The sequence below is a fragment of the Myotis daubentonii genome, chromosome 15 (assembly GCF_963259705.1).
Source record: "Myotis daubentonii chromosome 15, mMyoDau2.1, whole genome shotgun sequence".
NCBI classification, from domain to species: Eukaryota; Metazoa; Chordata; class Mammalia; order Chiroptera; family Vespertilionidae; genus Myotis; species Myotis daubentonii.
Window position 1 is genome coordinate 45051793 of NC_081854.1, and position 17750 is coordinate 45069542.

The 17750-nt window shown below is 54.8% G+C and overlaps 1 protein-coding gene across 5 annotated transcripts; it reads right to left on the minus strand.

Annotated features, from left to right (window-relative positions):
• Positions 1-550: 550 nt before the first annotated feature.
• VPS4A (vacuolar protein sorting 4 homolog A) lies at positions 551-13464 on the minus strand. Of its 5 annotated transcripts, none has more exons than XR_009448893.1 (11): positions 13260-13463; positions 8800-8911; positions 8556-8703; positions 6523-6584; positions 6310-6429; positions 5430-5586; positions 4716-4864; positions 4253-4334; positions 3861-4080; positions 2580-2787; positions 551-1401 (listed from the first exon to the last, which is right to left on the minus strand). XR_009448893.1 is itself a non-coding variant. In XM_059667625.1 (11 exons), exons 1-11 carry the CDS (start codon positions 13278-13280, stop codon positions 1300-1302), a joined length of 1311 nt encoding a protein of 436 aa, XP_059523608.1. In that variant the 5' UTR covers positions 13281-13461; the 3' UTR covers positions 551-1299. The 5 variants fall into 5 exon arrangements, 4 of the variants coding, with proteins under 4 accessions (XP_059523608.1, XP_059523607.1, XP_059523609.1 ...); XM_059667625.1 differs by having other exon boundaries at positions 2580-2720; positions 6523-6581; positions 13260-13461; XM_059667624.1 differs by having other exon boundaries at positions 2580-2720; positions 13260-13459.
• Positions 13465-17750: the final 4286 nt, after the last annotated feature.

The window sequence follows — 17750 nt, forward strand, 5'->3', positions numbered from 1 at the left end:
TCCGTCAGACAGCATTTCCAGGGCTGCCAGCTCTGGAGACTCGGGTGTCTGACAAAGTCAAACGGGCCAGGCAGGCGATGCAAATGTGTGAGCGGGCACCTGGGGAGGGTGAACGCACAGCATGTGGCAACTGGACAGGGCCGCCCCTGCTCGCTGCAGCTGTTATGTGGCCTCCTGGGGACACAGGCCCAGCATTACCTAACCTGAATTTTTGTGTCTACTCTTGAGTTTTAAATGTTGGCAGCAGAGCAAACCAAACAGCTGCAGGCCACATCTGGCCCACAGGCCTCCCAGTTTGAGACTCTGATCGGGAGGCTGGACAACAGGAAGAACTGCCCAAGTCCCTCAAAGGCCCCTGGCCACACTTTTGAGGCCCTGGGGGAAGACAGGTCTCAGGAACCTGACTGGTATATAGACCTTGGCACAGTGGCGACATTCCTACTTCCTACTCTGCTGAAGAAAAGACAGCAGAGAAAACTAGGTCTTTCTATTGGAAGCAAGCATTACCTTCCAAGAGCCCAAGAGTCAAAGACAAAATCACTCAGGTGGCTCAAGAAGGGAAAAGGATTTATTAGCCCACTTCCAGGACAGGGACCCGGGCGGTGGCTGGGTTCATGTTCTCACATTCAGAGGGAAGAGGCAGCAGTGAGACCCGCCTGACTGCCTTCACTCCTTCTGACGTGCACATCTCGGTGTTCACAGACCCCTCTCCTCCTGCAGGGAGGAACAGGGCCCGGGATGGCGACTTGGGAGTGTGCGACTTGGGAGTGTGCGGATGGCTTGGCTTTACTCTTGGCCTCTGCAGGCACAGCTTGGGCTGGGTTCCAGGGCATCAGCCATTCAGTTCACAAGGAGCGACACTTGGGTCTAAAAGGAACGGGCCCTGGGGGCTCGCGGGTCTGCTGCACCGACCCCACTGCTCGGCTGCTCCCACTCCGTGATGCTCCAGGTGATTTTGACTTTATTTATAAACAGGACGAAAATCCAAGCAGCATTAATTTAGGGGAACAAAAAAGGCTTTAAAAACAAACATGGAGTGTCAGGACAAGGAGTGGTGAGCATCCAGAAGAGGAGGAGGAAGTAGGAAGAGCCAGTATTCCACCCGCTGCCGGATGTGCTTCTGCATCTCTGCGGCCGGGAGCCCCTTCCTTCCTGCTCCTTGGCGGGCGGCCAGACAGCCCAGGGGACACGGAGTGATTTTAGGACGAGCCCTGCAGCCTGTCTGGCCACCGACATGAGGAGTGCATGAATGTACCGCCACCAACCTCCTTCCGTCACCATCACCAGAGTGACAAGCTTTTAACTCTCCTGTCCAAAGTCCTCTGAGAATTTCTTCACTTTCAGGAGGTCATCTGCATTCACGGTGGGCCGGGTGGTGGCCAAAGACCGGAGCATGTCCGACTGCAAAGACAAAAGCATGCAGCTGAGGAGTGGCCGGCCTCACGTCCTCAGCCTCCCAGCGTCGCAGACCCATGCAGTCTAGGGTGGAGGTCAGAGCCAGCCCCAAATGCAGACCTCCCTCTGGCAGCCTGGCTTCTGCCTGAAAGCCTCCCCTGAGAGATGCTCCTCCTCCTGGGGCAGTTTCTGTCGGTTCCAGATGGGCCTGCTGCCAGCCCCAGGGAACCTCAGCTCCCACCATCTAACTCCCGGGAGCAGCTCTTTCTACCTGCACGCCCACACCCGCTGCAAACGCAGACACCTGCCATGCAGAACGGGCAACACCACGATAAGGTGAGGACTAGCCAGGAGAGGCTGCCTGTGCAACTGCATCAAATCACAGCGGGCTGGCACGCATCTGCTGGTTCCTTCTGTGAACAAAGCGAGCCAAACCCATGGAATGAGGCCGTCCTATCACCTGGCCTTCACTATGTTTTTTTAAATATATTTTATTGATTTTTTACAGAGAGGAAGGGAGAGGGATAGAGAGTCAGAAACATCGATAAGAGAAAAACATCGATCAGCTGCCTCCTGCACACCCCTCCTGGGGATGTGTCCACAACCAAGGTACATGCCCTTGACCGGAATTGAACCTGGGACCTTTCAGTCCACAGGCCGACGCTCTATCCACTGAGCCACACCAGTCAGGGCACTATTTTTTTTTTTTTTATCCTCACCCGAGGATATTTTTCCATTGAATTTTAGACAGAGTGGAAAGGACGGGGAGAGACGCAGAGAGAAAACATCTATGTGAGAAAGACACATCAAGTGGTTGCCTCCTGCACGCACCCAACTGGGGCAAGGGATCGAGCCTGCAACTGAGGTACGTGCCCTTAACTGGAATTGAGCCCGTGACCTTTCAGCCCACAGGCCAATGCTCTATCCACTGAGCAAACCCGGCTAGGGCTGGCTTTTACTATTTTTGCAGAAGAAAATAAATGCTAATGCTACGGCTCCCATCCTGGGACTGAGTGAGGACTGCGTCTAACAGCAGAAGCCCAGCTACTCAGCCCCAAAGGCCATTCGCTGTTTAGGAGCCACAACAGCCTTGAACAGAAAAGGGGAGAAGCTCATTTTTATTCCTGGACGCAAGCCCTCCATTTTCTGGGCTGTGCAGTCCTCTCTGCCAGTTGGCCACTTACCATGCAAACCACAGGCTCTAAGAGTTTGTCACTAGGGACATCCATCCAAGTCATCTCCATGGCCCCTGGGTCCCCTGGAGAGCACGGGGTCAGGAGGTCGTCGGTCATGATGTTAGGGTTGGTGCGGGAAGGGCCGCAGACCTGGAAGAAACAGGAGTGTGATGGCTGGCTTCTGGAGAAGGGGCAGGACATCGCAGGTTTCCGAGTCCTGAAGAGAAGGTAGGGCAGGGTGTGAACAAAAGCCTGGGTTTCTAGGTCTGAGGAGGGAAAGGCTCCTTCACAACTCTCGGGCTGAGCGGTCCCAGCGGCTGGAAGTCCAACTCAGGCTGGTGAATGGCAGGCTATTCCAGCCTCTGTCCTCCAGAATCTCACTGTGTGGCCCCAAATGCCTGGATACCTTCCTCTTCCTCATTCACTCAAATCTCACACCAACGTAGTGGCATCAAAAATGTTTTTCCGCCTGCAACCTCTCCATTGGCACATCCTCCCAAGCGTCTGAAGGCTCATCCCCTCACCTTCGTCAACTTGAATGGCACCCTGTGTGGCTTATCCTTTAAGAGTGCAACCTGCCCCTCTGCCCCCAAATCTCAGACCTCCCTTCCCTGCTCCAGCTTCCCCCTCTGAGAAATGGATCTGTTTTGTTTATTCGCTGTCTCACCCTTTGGAAGAGGCTCCTGGAGGGCAGGGATTCTGTCTGCTGTGGTCAGTTACAAATGTCTCCCTAGCATCTAGAAAGAGGGGTGGGCAAACTTTTTGACTCGAGGGCCACAATTGAGGGCCGGAACAAAAGCATGGATGGAGTGTTTGTGTGAACTAATATAAATTCAAAGTAAACATCATTACATAAAAGGGCACGGTCTTTTTTTTTTTGTTTGTTTTATTCATTTCAAACGGGCTGGATCTGGCCCTCGGGCCGTAGTTTGCCCACGGCTGATCTAGAAAGAGGCCAGGTGCATAGTAGGACCCTTGGCAGCCACTTGACAGACACCTGTGTGAACGGAGTTCCTCCTTACGGTGTGGGATTTTGTACCCACCACACACGGCAGTGCTGACGGCGGGGGTGGCAGCGGGGACCACGGTGCTGTCCCCTCGGCTCACACAATCTGAGATGGTCAGGCAGGAAGAACTGCAGGGGAGGGGAGAGCAGGGACAACCCTGTCTGGGCCCTGCAGCCAAAGGGTTCATTTGCACTTGCCCTTGGTGCTCCAGGAGACCCACGAGTGTCAGCTGCTGTCCCCTTTCCTGCGACAATTTCTAAACAATGCCTGCGAGCTCACTCACCTTTTTGAAGTGTGTTGCGGACTGAACTTTTCTCACGGGCTGCATGAGGGAGTCCCGCACAATGATGCTGATGTCTGCGCCCGAGTAGCCCTCTGTCTTCCGGGCCAGCTCCTGGATGTTGGCGTCCGTGAGGCTGTGTGGCGTGCTACCCAGATGCAACCGGAACATCTGGGAACGGGCCGCCTCCTCCGGCAACGGGATGTAAATCCGCTTTTCAAACCTAGAGAGCCAAGCACACGGCTGGACTTGAGAGCAGATGGAGGAGGAGTCTTAATGAAGAGGGACAGCGGGCTCACAGAGCTGGCTGCACCCGGCTGCTCACCATGCAGACAGGGAGAAGCCTCGAGACAGGTCAGGAGAAAGACCCTGGCTTCTCCTACCGGGAGACTCACCTCCTTCTGATGGCCGAATCCAACACCCATGGGATGTTGGTGGCACCAAGAACCAGAGTGCCATCGTTGTTATTCCCCACTCCTGTGGACAAAGGGAAGCAGATGCTGACTCAGAGCACCCGCAACCATCAGTCAGAACCTGCGGGGAAGGACCTCAGGGGCTGTGTCCTGAACGGGAGCCACCCCTGTGCCACCTGGGGGGGGGGGGGGGGGGGCGGCCCTAACTGGCTTAGACGCAGCGAAGAGCTCGGCTGCCCTGCCAGCCTCGGGAGGGGCGGGGGCGGGGGCCAAAGGCCGCAGAGACCTCTCCAAAGGAAGGCCTGAGGAGATGGAACTGAGAATTGCTTCTCTGAGATTTCCCTCTGCCCCAAGGGCAATCAGATCCAGCTGCAGCTAACTCATGAAGCCTGGGCTGGCTTTAGGTGGACGAGGACCAGGGAGGAGACCCAGGACCAGCACGCACCCTGCATCTGGACCAAGAACTCTGTTTTGATCCTGCGGGCAGCCTCGCTCTCATTTTCGTTGCGGGATCCGCAGAGGGAATCCACTTCGTCGATGAAGATTATGGAAGGCTTGTGCTGCCTGGCCAGCTCAAACAGGTTCTTGACGAGCCTGTGAAGGCGAAAAATGGGGTTGGCACCTGGACACTCACACACATGCCCAGCCAGGGTCCCAGTCACCACTTCTCTTGCCCTTGCCACGAGGAGGTCAAGACGATAGTCACGCTTGGATTTCAGAAAAAATGGTGGTGACAAATCCTCCGGCAGCACCACACCCAGAGGAAGGGCTAGTCGGGCGTCCTTCCCCATCCATTAGCTCTGGACTTAAGACACTTCCCTTCCTGTTTCATCATCTGCTACCTGGGAGTCGGTGTGGGGAATACGCTAACTACATAAAGTCCCCAGCAGAGGATACCCACCTGACACCCAATTACTGGGGTGCCTTCTCTTCCCTTCATGAAGACCCACCTCTCCCAAGTGCCCTCCCAATTTCAGGGTCTTGATCAGTCGCCCCGTGCTCCCCCCCCCCCCCCAATGAGCTAGCAAGATACCCTCTGCTGACTACTCCTCCCTGACATCCAGTAGCAGCTCCTCTGGGCGGTGACTCCAAGGGCAGGAAGCGGACCACCAGCAGAGAATGCCGGGATCCAGCAGAGAAGGGCCTGGTGCTGACTTACTTCTCACTCTCCCCCAACCACTTAGACATCAAGTCCGAGGAGGACACGGAGAAGAAGGTGGAGTTGTTGGCCTCTGTTGCCACCGCTTTGGCCAGGTAGGATTTCCCGGTGCCAGGGGGTCCAAAGAGCAGTATCCCTCGCCAAGGGGTACGCTTGCCTGCAAGAAAGAATAAACTGGGTGAGCTTCCTCTGACTGGGGCAGGGGAACAAGAACGCAGATGGGCCTCAGTCATTGTAAATACAGTCAGAAATGACTTCTACAGGACAACGGATTCTAAGAGCAAAGGAGGACGGGAACTAAGTTAACTGCCCAGGCTTTGTCTTAGCCCTGGCTCATGACCCCGCGACCTTGCAAAGTGACACTGACTGGCACTGGATCCTGACCCTGCCCGCCCACTGGGACAGTCAGTGAAGCTCTAGTTATAAAGGTGTTTCCAACACCAGAGAGAAGCCGAGGACTGGACGACCGCAACGGGCAGGCCTTGGCCTTCCTGAGTGGGAGCCCCCGGAGGCCAGGCTCGCCCACTGAGGGCGACGGGAGCCGAGTCACCACCGGCCCCTGGACAGCCTCAGAGCGGGAGCCCTGAGCTTGCTCCCTCAGAAGCCTGATATTTATTTTTTTAATATATTTTATTGATTTTTTACAGAGAGGAAGGGAGAGAGATAGAGAGCTAGAAACATCGATGAGAGAGAATCATCGATCAGCCGCCTCCTGCACATCTCCCACTGGGGATGTGCCCGCAACCCAGGTACATGCCCCTGACCGGAATCGAACCCGGGACCCCTCAGTCCGCAGGCCGACGCTCTATCCACCGAGCCAAACCGGTCTCGGCAGAAGCCTGATATTTCACATCGGGGCCGACAGAGGCGCAGCTCTCACCTGTGAACAAGTGTGGGAATTTAATTGGCAAAATGACAGCTTCTTTGAGGGCCTCCTTGGCCAGCTCCAGCCCGGCCACGTCACTCCACCGAATGTTGGGCTTCTCCATCATGACGGCCCCTGCAGAGGGAGGCAGAGCCTTTGATCCAGAGCCCGGACCCAATGAGGGCCCTCATGCCCCGCTCCCACAGCATGGGGCCTCCAGCCTCTTACCCATCAGTTGTTCTTGCAATTTCTTTTTCTCTGGATTATCCCCTTCACTGTCACTATCGCTGCTGGGAAAGGAGACAGAAGATGACAGGCTAGAGCCGGAGGTTGGTAAGAGGCTCTCAGAGCGAGGCCAGGCTCTGCTGCCAGCAGGGGGGTAAAGGGATGCTCTTCCTGCTCAACAGAGGAGACACCCACAAACAGGTCCCCGAGCACATTCAGGGACCACAATGGATCCTCCAGGAAACTCTCATGACCCATCCTCATTTCTTCATTAAGGGCATAAGAGAGACATGCGCTCTTTCTAGAGACTGGTGGCGGACATGTGCTTTGGCTGGACTTCAAGAGCAGCCAGGGCCGGCTCAGTGTTTGAGCATCTACCTATGAACCAGGAGGTCATGGTTCGATTCCCGGTCAGGGCACATGCCCGGACTGTGGGCTTGATCCCCAGTAGGGGGCCTGCAGGAGGCAGCCAATCAATGATTCTCTCTCATCATTGATGTTTCTCTCTCCCTCTCCCTTCCTCTCTGAAATCAATAAAAATATATTTTAAAAAGAGGGAAAAACAGAGCAGCCAGGCAAGGCAAGTAATAAGAGCCCTCACTGGCCTCTCATACAGACTCAAAACCAGGCAGCAAGTGGCTCTGACCTGGAGAAGAGGTCAGTCTGGGTTTTTTGCCTTTTTAAAAAAATATATTTTTTTATTGATTTCAGAGAGGAAGGGAGAGGGAGAAACGTCAATGATGAGAGAGAATCATTGATCGGCTGCCTCCTGCACACCCCCTGATGGGGATCGAGCCTGCAACCCAGGCATGTGCCCTTGACTGGAATCGAACCGGGACCCTTCAGTCCGCAGGCCGACACTCTATCCTCTGAGCCAAACCAGCTAGGGCAGTGGTCGGCAAACTGCGGCTCGTGAGCCACATGTGGCTCTTTGGCCCGTCGAGTGTGGCTCTTCCATGAAATACCGACTTCTGCACATGGGCCACGAAGTTTCAATCGCACTGTACGTGCGTGCCCGCACGTGGTATTTTGTGGTAGAGCCACACTCGAGGGGCCAAAGAGCCGCATGCGGCTCGCGAGCCGCAGTTTGCCGACCACGGAGCTAGGGCAAGGTCAGTCTTCTTAAGTCTACAGAAGAGCCCCTGGAAAAGGAACACAGTCACTGCCCCCACCGCCTGGCAGATCCTTCCGGACATGAGGCGTTTGCCATCCTCACATCTCCTGCAGCTCCCTTGGAGGTCTGCCCCTTCCTCGGTGTGTCTCTCACTCAGGCAACCTTCTCCACCCAGAAGCAGAGCCTCCCACCTCTGGGGACACAGCTGACACAGCACCCACCGCTCTCCTACGCAGACTCCCTGCCCAGGATCCTCCCTCCCTCCAGCACCCCAGCGGCCTTTGTGCTCAGATAACCGGAATCTCCATGGTGGACAAACCACAGACGTGAGGAGAGAAACTGCAGAGGGAACCCTGGCTTTGGAATCAGAAACACAGGCCCCGGGTGTGGGTCCCGACTCCAAGTTCCAGCTCCGTGACCGTGGCAACCTCTGAACCCCAGAGTCTGTAGCCTCATAAGTCAGATGAAGATGTTAACTCCAATGACAACAGCGGCTGACAGTTATTTAATCCTCACTGAGCACCAGCATCTATGCTCAGGGCTCACCCCATCATCTCATTTGCTCCTTAGAGGGAAGCCCCATTATCTTCCTCTTACAGACGAGGAACTCGAGGGCACAGGGGGCCATGGCACTTGTCCAAGGTCACAAGACTAGGAAGCACAGAGCCAGGTTATACCCCAAGAGTCTGGCTGCAGAATCCAAGGCTAGTCACCTCCACGCTGGCTCCCCATCCAGACCCAGTGCCGCAGTGTACCCAGAAGTATTCTGTAAAGTGCTTGGCGAAAGCAGCTCTGGGCTGCGGTGAGCAGAGAAAGGTCCCGTGACAGTCCAAGGCTGCATTAGCACCCACAGCGACAGCAACACAGGACCAGGGCACGTGCTCGTGGGTCCCGGCCGGGTCCTCCCCTCCTGCGTACTCACCCCTTGCTCTCACTCTGGTTCTCTTTGACTGGCTTCTTGCCGTGCTTCTCTTTGTTCCGTAAATAATCCTTCAGCTTCTCGGCCCGGTCTAGGTACTGCATGCACTTGGCTCGAATGCTCTCCTTGGCCTTGTCGCTGTGAGCCTCATCTGCAAAAGGGGATCGGAGAGGGGCCCTGTGAGCCCCAGGTGCCCACACTCCTCTCACAGGGGCCTGGCGCCTGGGAGGGCCCGGGTGGGACGCACATTTGATAGCGTGTAGGAAATACTCCACCGCATGCTGGTAGAGCCGGAGCGCCTCCTCGTAATTCTTGGCTTTATCCTCTTCTGTGGCTTTTGTCACCAGATCAATGGCTTTCTGGAAAGGCAAAGCGAAGAGCTCAGTGCTTCCCAAGGGATCCAGAAAGCCCTCGGGTGCCAGGCAGAAGGAAGACACTGATGAGAATTAGTCAGGCACAGACCATTATGCCGGCCTACTTCTCCAACAGCTAGAAAGGCCTTAGGAGGATGCTGAAAAGACGGCCGTCCCGCCTCACAATGCACTCAATACAAGGGAAGCAACTCCCCAGGCTTTGCTCTGAGCAAGTGGAAGCCTGGGAAACAGTGCAGTCAGGGCTCACAGGGGAAGCTCGCTTTCTATTCCCTCCTCAGGGAAAAGACAGGGACCCTGCCTCAGAGCCCGGAACAGGGGAAACGCCAGAACCAATGGACTCCTGTGCTGTTCAGCAGGGAGGCCGGAAACCCGAGGCCAGAGAAGAGCCGGCCAGCACGGAAAGTCCTTCACCGACCCGAGCTGTATGAGATGGAGTTAAAGGGATCTAGGGGCCCAACCTGCTTCTCGAGACTGAAAAGAGCAGACGTTTCGTCAAGTTGACACTTAGGGCAAAGCGGCTTGTACGCAGGGGTCCGTTCACCAGCATCTCCAGTACAAACGTGCTTGCTTACCCCTAAGCATGTGTGTGCTGCCGACAGAAGGGCACAGCCCCCAGGAACCCCTGAGAACTCTGGGGGAGTCTTCGTGCGGCTCATACGTCCTGGAGGCCGGTGCTCTCCCCGAACCTGAGCACGCTGGGTCTTTACAGCTGCCCACACCTCCCTACACATCCCGTTTTAGAAGCCACGGCTGCACCCGGGAGCGTTACCAGATTTACCCTCCTCAAGAAGATACAGCACCAGACCCCAGCGGCGGATCCCGCTGTCACACACAGCTCCGTCCACAGCAAACAATAACCCCACTGACCAGCTTTGGCAGGGCCCAGGCGTTTGTGCAGCCCTTCCCATCTGAGAGCAAGAAGCCTCAGACAGAAAGACACAGATTTCTCTATGAAACTAACAGACGGGCAGGTGAGGCCAGGCTGATGTGAACTGGCCAGGTTAAAGAGAGGAGGAAAGGTGCAAGAGTGTAGCTACTATTTTCAAGCTTCGGCTCCATCCACTCCCTAAATAGAGAATGGCTAGGAGCCCTGAACCTTCTGAATGGATGAGTAGCTTAAACACAAGCGTCACTTGTCTACTCTGCCCCATCACAGCCCTTCAGAAACGACGTGAAGGGTAGTCCTGTCCCTGGTGACTTCTCCATAACCAACACCCCCAGTTCCGTGGACTTTTTCCACTCTAGACCAGCGGTTCTCAACCTGTGGGTTGCGACCCCTTTGGCGGTTGAACGACCCTTTCACAGGGGTTGCTTAAGACCATCCTGCATATCAGATATTTACATTACGATTCATAACAGTAGCAACATTACAGTTATGAAGTAGCAACAAAAATAATTTTATGGTTGGGTCACAACATGAGGAACTGTATTTAAAGGGCCAGAAGGTTGAGAACCCCTGCTCTATACCAATGATTTTCAATACGTGTGCTGCAATACCTGACTATGAGTCAGGAGGAATGACCTCTTCTCTTAGTTTGTAGTTGGTCAAACACAAAAATGACAGCAGCGCTCTCCCTCCAGGGAGCAAGCCCAGGCCCTTCCCGCTCCCCACCCCTCACCTTGAAGGGAGCCAGGGAGCCCATGAGACTTGCAACCAGGGGAACAATGGGCAGTGGCAGCTCGTCCAGGGTTAACCCCTGAGTCCAGGGTTAACCCCTGAGTCCGTCTCCAAGGCTCCCTTTCCCCCCTTTCTCTGACTTCCCAGTGAGCTGGGGCAGCCCAGCCTCGGCTCTCCTGCTTCTTCTGTGCCCTCCTTGGTTTCACTGTCCTAAGTATATTTGTGCTGCGGCAAATAAATTGCTTGCTTTTCCACACACACACACAAATGACAACAGCCGACACAACAATAGCCATCTGGTGTAAATGAATCAAAATGATATCAATTTTTTTGGAAGATCAGCAAAAAATAGACTATATTTTTTGGTGTGCTGCAGAATTTTAGAAGTCAGTTCATGTGTGCCATGAGATGAAAATTGCTGCTCTATACGCCTTCTTGCTTAGGTTTGTCCTTTTGAAAGGCAGGGTTTAGAACAATACTCCAGGTCCACTCTGTCCCCCATGTGACAGGCCATGTGGCAGAGCAGGCCCATCCCTTGCTCCCCTCCCCCCTTTTAAAAAATATATTTTTATCGACTTCAGAGAGGAAGGGAGAGGGAAAGAGAGAGAGAAACATCAATAATGAGAGAGAATCAATGATCGGCTGCCTCCTGCACACCCCCTTCTGGGTATGGAGCCCACAACCTGGGCGTGTGCCCTTGACCGGAATCGAACCCCAGACCCTTCAGTCCGCAGGCCGGCGCTCTATCCATTGAGCCAAGCCCGCAAGGGCCCCTTGCTCCCTTCTTGATACTCAATTAATGCACCTAAGATTTTCCTGGCAACCGCATACAGTTTTTTGCATGCAAGAGGCCTCAGCTGCGATTTGGAGAGGAACAGTTTTGCATGGCAGGAGGGTAAGGTGACCAAACTGCCAGCCCTGCCTCATCTCTAGAAACGCGCATATTGCAAAGGATGAGGATGAAAGAAAAGGGCTGCAGAACCTCTGTAGCAACGACGCATCCCTGCCTGGTAGCCCCCGAAGCAGCCACAGACAATACATAAACCAATGAGCAGGCACGTGTTCCAATAAAACTTCACCTGTAGACACTGAAATTTGAATTTCATGATTTTCATGTATCACGAACTATCCTTTCAGCCTTGTAAAAATGCCAAAACCCACATCATGTTAGATGAAAGAAGCCACTCACAAAGGACTTCATTTTTGTATAATTTCCATTTACATAAAATGCCCAGAATAGGCAAATCTATAGGGGCAGGAAGTAGATGAGTGGTTTCCAGGGGCTGGGAGGGATGGAGGGATAGAGGGGGAGTGGCAGCCACAGGGTGATGAAGATGCTCTTAAAGTGATTGTGGCGATGGGTGCACAATCCAGTGACTATACGAAAAACACTGAAGCTACACTTTAACTAGGCCCGTGGTCGGCAAGCTCCTTAGTCAGCAGAGCCAAATATCAACAGTACAACGATTGAAATTTCTTTTGAGAGCCAAATTATTTAAACTATATAGGTAGGCACGTTGTTATTAACTTAATTAGGGTACTCCTAAGCTGGCCTTTGCTAAAAACGTCCTCAATCTGAGGGGTCGACCTCAGCGAACGTACCCCCACTTCTTCTAACGCCACTTCTTCAAAACAGACTCGCCCAGGCCGAAAACCGACTTCTGCGCATGGGCCACGAAGTTTCAATCGCACTGCACGTGCGCGCCCGCTCGTGGAATTTTGTGGAAGAGCCACACTCAAGGGGCCAAAGAGCCACATGTGGCTCGCGAGCTGCGGTTTGCTGACCACTGAACTAGGCGAATTGTATGGTGTGTATTATATTGTAGTAAAGCTGCTTTTAAAAAAATGTTTCTATAAAAAGCATGCTTAGCTCACAGGCCATACAAGCCCTGGGCAGATGGGACCCGCAGGTGGAAGCTGACCCACTGTTCCCGCCTCCCTCACCTGAAGCCGCCTCCCTCCTCCACCCCAGGGGCCTGAACGCTACCTCTGATGATCCTGCCAGATGCCACTTCTTCCGTGAAATCTGGACCAACTCCCGCAAGCCCTGCGTCCATCGCCCCTCACTGAGCACCGACCGGGCGGCCGGCACCCTGTTGAGAACGCTTTCCCGGAACCAATCACAGCAGCGCTGCTGGGACCCCAGGTTCACGGCACCAGCCCAAGGTCACACGCGAGGGGCGGCCGGGTGGACCGCACACCCGTCCGAGGCCGGGCATGTTTACGTTTTCCGGCCCAGCCGGACCGGCAGCACCTGGGAGGCGGGTCAGTCATGCATCCAGGTGGCGCCACCCTGCACCGCCCTGCACCGTCCGGGGAATGAATGAGGGGTCGCCGGCCGAGAAGAGGAAATCGGAGACCGGGAAGAAGCAGGGGCTGGTAGGAGGGCTGGTGGGGAAGGAGGAGGGGGAGGGGAGGGAGGAGGAGGAGGGAGAGCGAGCAGCCGCGTCGCGGCCCGAGCTGCCCGGGCGGCGCCAGGAGGCCCGGGTGAGGCTGAGCCCGCGGCGGGACGGGGGCGCCGGCTGCAACGCGGGGCCTCGGGCTCGGCCAGGCCACGGGGCCGGGCGTTCCGGACGAAGGTGGCCCCTGGCTCCGAGCCCGTAAACACAGAAGCCGACGGGGCTCAGAGGCGGCCCCCGCCCGCCCGGCTGCCGGTCCGCAGGCCCCGCCGCGCCTCCTTCGGCCTCCGCCAGCCGGCCGGGCCGCGCCGAGTACCTGGAGGGTTGACGTTGTCATTTCATCTCCTGGGTCCGCCTCACACCCCGCGGCGCTGCTTGCGGCCTCGGTCCGGCCTCGGAGAGCCGAGGTGCTGGGTCCGGCGCGGGGAGCCCGATGGGTCCGCGCTGGGCGCGGGGAAGGGTGGCCGCTGGCAGCGGGAGGGAGTCCGACAACGAGCGACGGGTGCGGCCCAGAGCGGTCGGGCCCGAGCGGCGCGGCTGCCCCCTGGCGGCCACGGCCCGCACTGCAGGCACCGCTCTCCGCGGCCACCGGCGGCCCCGGCGAGAACCGGGCAGCGACGCGTCGGGGTGAGCGGGGGCGAGGCCCGGAGCCCCGCAGGGCTGCGGTGGGGCCTGGGAGTGGGGCGGGGCGAGGGGCGGGGGGCAGGGCGGGGCCGAAGCCTCAAGTCCTAGACCCCACTTCCAATAAAACAGTTCTAGTTCCCAGAGCTCCGTGTGCGCGTTTAACGGGGTAGGCTAATAACCAGGACCCACCTTCTCTGGCTTTTGAGGGTAATGAATGAGCTAGCTAATGTGCACACAGTCTACCCCACAGTGTTATCCGTTCCAGGTAACTTATGTCTGTGGCTCTGTCTGAAAGTTTTGTTTTTAATCCTCACCGAGGATATGTTCTTATTTATTTTTAAAGAGAGTGAGAAAGGGGAGAGAGAGAGAGAGAGAGAGAGAGAGAGAGAGAGAGAGAGAGAGAGAGAGAGAAATATCGATCAGGGTGGCTCCTTATCGTGCCCCCACTGGAGATCGAACCCACAACCTTTTGGTGTACGAATGATGTTCCAACCGAGCCACACTCATTCACTTTAACAATATTTCATCAATACAGACTATTTCGGAGCTCCGTGTCGTTTCTGGGGATACAGCAATGATTAAAACAGCTCCCGGGGAGCCTGCAGTCTAAGGAGGAAGATGATGTACACCAGGAAAAATTATGTAATAAGCGTGTTGAGGCCTGTGTGTGAAGGCCCATTGCTCTGTGGGCTTCTAACTGGCAACCTGCCCGAGTTAGGGGGTCAGGAAAGCCTTCCATTCTTCCAGGGATGAAGGGGGTTAGAAGAGCATTCCCGGTTGATGGGACAGCCTGTACGAAGGCCCGAGGCCCTGAGGAGGCCACTGGTGGAATTTAAGAAACTGGAAGAAGGCTCCAGTAGCCAGAGAGCAGAAAGTAGAAAGTCAAGTTCACCTGATGTGAACGGGTGTTCGGGGGTAGGGCAGGGGCCAGGACATTTGGCTATGGTCAAGATTTTGGGTTGCATCCCAAGATCAATGGGAAACTGTTCATTTGTTTTTGGATAGATGACTAGCCCTATTATGCAGAACTGATTGCGGGGATGGGGTGGCTATTATACATGAAGCTCCTGCCGTAGTCCAGAAGAGTAAGGGAAGCTTGGACTGGGGTAAGGGGGCATGGAGAAATACACGCAGAATGGGAGGTTTTGGAAGACAAATTTCAAGCACTTGGAAGTGGATTAGATATGGGGTATGGTGAGGGCTGGAGAGACAGAGATAACTCCTGGGTTGCTGGCTTCAGCACCTGGACCAATAGTGATGCTGCTGAGATGGGAATACTGGACAAAGACTAGATTTGGGGGCTTGTGGAGGAGGGATGAGGAGTTTGAGGCGCCTTTGAAATATCAGTAGTCAGATATATGCATCTGAAAGTCGGAAGAAAGATGAGGGCTGGAGATGCACATCTGTGAGACATCTGGGTGTCAGTGGGAACGGAAGCTGCGAATAAGATCTCCTAGGGAAGAGCAGAGTGTAGGGGGGACCTGGGGCAGCGCTTGGAGGTTTGTTGGCCAACCAGAGGAGGAGGAGCCTGCAAAAGCAGCTCAGAAAGACAGCTGGAGACAAGGATAGACAGAAGAGTGTCCTGGAAGTCAGGGGAGGGGGGGTGGGAGGACTGCGGCGAAGGAGGGAGGAGCACAGTACCTAATGCAGTTGAGAAAGCAGACAGTGATATATGTAAGATACCGACGACCTTAGCCAGAGATGAGTAAGTGATGGAGGCAGAGCCATACTGCAGAAGGCCACGAGTGAGTGGGTCACGAGGAAATGTAGTCCATGAGGAGGCACAACTCTTTCAAGGAGTTTGGGGAACAGGAAGGGAGGCCTAGGATAATACCTGCAGGAACCGTGGGTCCGGAAGGAGTTTTTGATGGTTGTTAATGTGAGAAGAGTTGAGCATGTTTGAAAAACCAACAGGGCCCGGCCGCCGTGGCTCACTGGTTGAGTGTCAACCTATGAACCAGGAGGTCATGGTTTGATTGCCAGTTAGGGCACATGCCCGGGTTGTGGGTTTGGTCCGTACTGGGGGGCATGCAGGAAGCAGCGATCAATGATTCTCTCTCAACATTGATGTTTCTATCTCTCCCTCTCCTTTCCTCTCTGAAATCAATAAAAATATATTAAAAAAATAAAACAAAACCAACCAACCAACAGAAAGGATCTAGTAAAGATCAATGGGAATGGGATCAATGTATAGGCGGGAGGACTGGCTTTGGACAATATAATAGGAGGGAAAAAGATGTTGGCTGGAAGGTAACAAGAAGTTGGGAGAGTACCTTTGGATGGCTTCTATTTTCTCCATGAATTAGAAGGAAAGAGAGTCTGCTGAGAAGAGAGAGAAGGTGGGAGGCCTGGGGCTGAGGAGAGTAAGGGTTTGAAATTTAAAGTGATCTGAAAGTGAGCAGTTACAGGCAAACCTGCTAACAGTTGGCAACCTAGACACATGTATAAAGGTACCAATTGCCTTGGATTTTTCTCCCCAATACTCAGCTACTCAGGGGCAGGGAGACGGCAGGATTCATCCAGGTGGCTGCTGTGAAGACAGAGCAGCAGGGACATTCACGGGCTCGGCACGTGTGGAACGAGAGCCGGGTACGGTGGGAAGTGCGTAAGAAGAAGGTAAGAGTCACGGGGACTACCTGAGGACCCAGGAGGTTGAAGGATAGTCACAGTGAGAACACGCCGAGAGGGCTGCTTCCGTTACTGGTTTCAGGAATGGCTGTTTCAGCAACAATGCAGCCCAGGGGTGACCCTGGGAGCAGGAAGATGGTGAGATGAAGTGATGGGGCCATCGTCACACACAGGGAGGTCAGGAACCAAAAGGCCAAAGTGCTGAGCATCCCTGTGGACAGGAGTCAGGGTGATGACCCGAGTGGCAGGGCGAGGCCTGTGATGGGCTTGGGCGAGGTAGGGAGGCACACACCCTGTAAGCCATGCTTCTTCGCGTCTACCCTCAATACTGACAGAACGGAGTGGGGAAGCTTCCACCTGCGGGCTTGGCACCCGGCGTAGTCACTGTCCTTTCGCATCACTGAGAGGGCAGGGCTGGGCCTCTTCCAGGGGCCTGGCATGCTCAGTATCTGCTGGGAGAATTAATAATGAAGTTATTCAGGATGAATAAGTGAGCAAACAAAAGAGGAACTCTCACTGGTGGGTGAGAGTGAAGCAGGGAACTTGAGAACATATCAACCCCACATATTGGATGGGCTGTGTGAGTTGAAAGACGGAATGAAAATGAAAAGTCCCTACAATGAAAAGAGGGCTGTCTTCGTTTGCTAGGGCTGCCATAACACAGTGCCACAGACAGGGTTGTTTTAAACAGGAATGCGTTCGTTCTCTCACAGTTCTGGGGGTGAGAAGTCCAGGATCAAGGTGTCAGGGTTGGTTTCTTGAGGCCTCTTTCCTGGGCTTGCAAATGGCCACACTTTGCTGTGTCCTTGCAGGGTCCCTTCTCTGTGCGAGCACGCTCTGGTATCTGTGTCCACGTTTCCTCCTCTTGTAAGGACACCCGTCAGATTAGATTAGGGCCCAACCTAATGGCCTCATTTCAGCTGACTCACCTCTTCAAAGGCTCTATCTCCAAATACAGTCACATTCTGAGGTGCGGGGGGGGGGTGTCTGCGTATGCATTTTGGCAGCACACGGTTCAGCCCAAAACAAGGGCTGGGTGTGCGACCCACGAGCTGTGTGCATCTTTTGTTCTGCCCACTCCACTTTCTTGCACCTCTTGCTCAGCGTCTGTCTCTCAAGCCTGCCATCCACACGCCCCGGCTCCCAAGGTGAGCTTCCCAGAGGAAGCGCCCCCTAGAGGAAGCTCTGTCCTGAGCTGCTGCCTCTGATGGCAGGAAATGGTCTTCTCCCCTCTCACTTGGTCATCCACTGTTGACTTTTTCCTGGGAAGAGCTTGAAAACAGACTCTGAGGCCCTCCACCCCCGCCCGTCCCGCCCCCAGTTCTGCAGTGGTGTTGCCATTGCTGGGGATGAGGGAGTAAGCTGAGGAAGGAAAGGGGGAATGAAGGGACCAAATGTAAGTTATTTGTGGGCTGGCACTTGGGGCCTGTTTGGGCTTGATGGTTTCGATGGTCAGATCAGGACCTTTCTGTTCTAACTTTCTCACTAGAGTAGAAACCAGATTCTCGGCTCCCACCTTTAGGCAGAAAGTCGTTGACTTGCAAAGGCACACTTC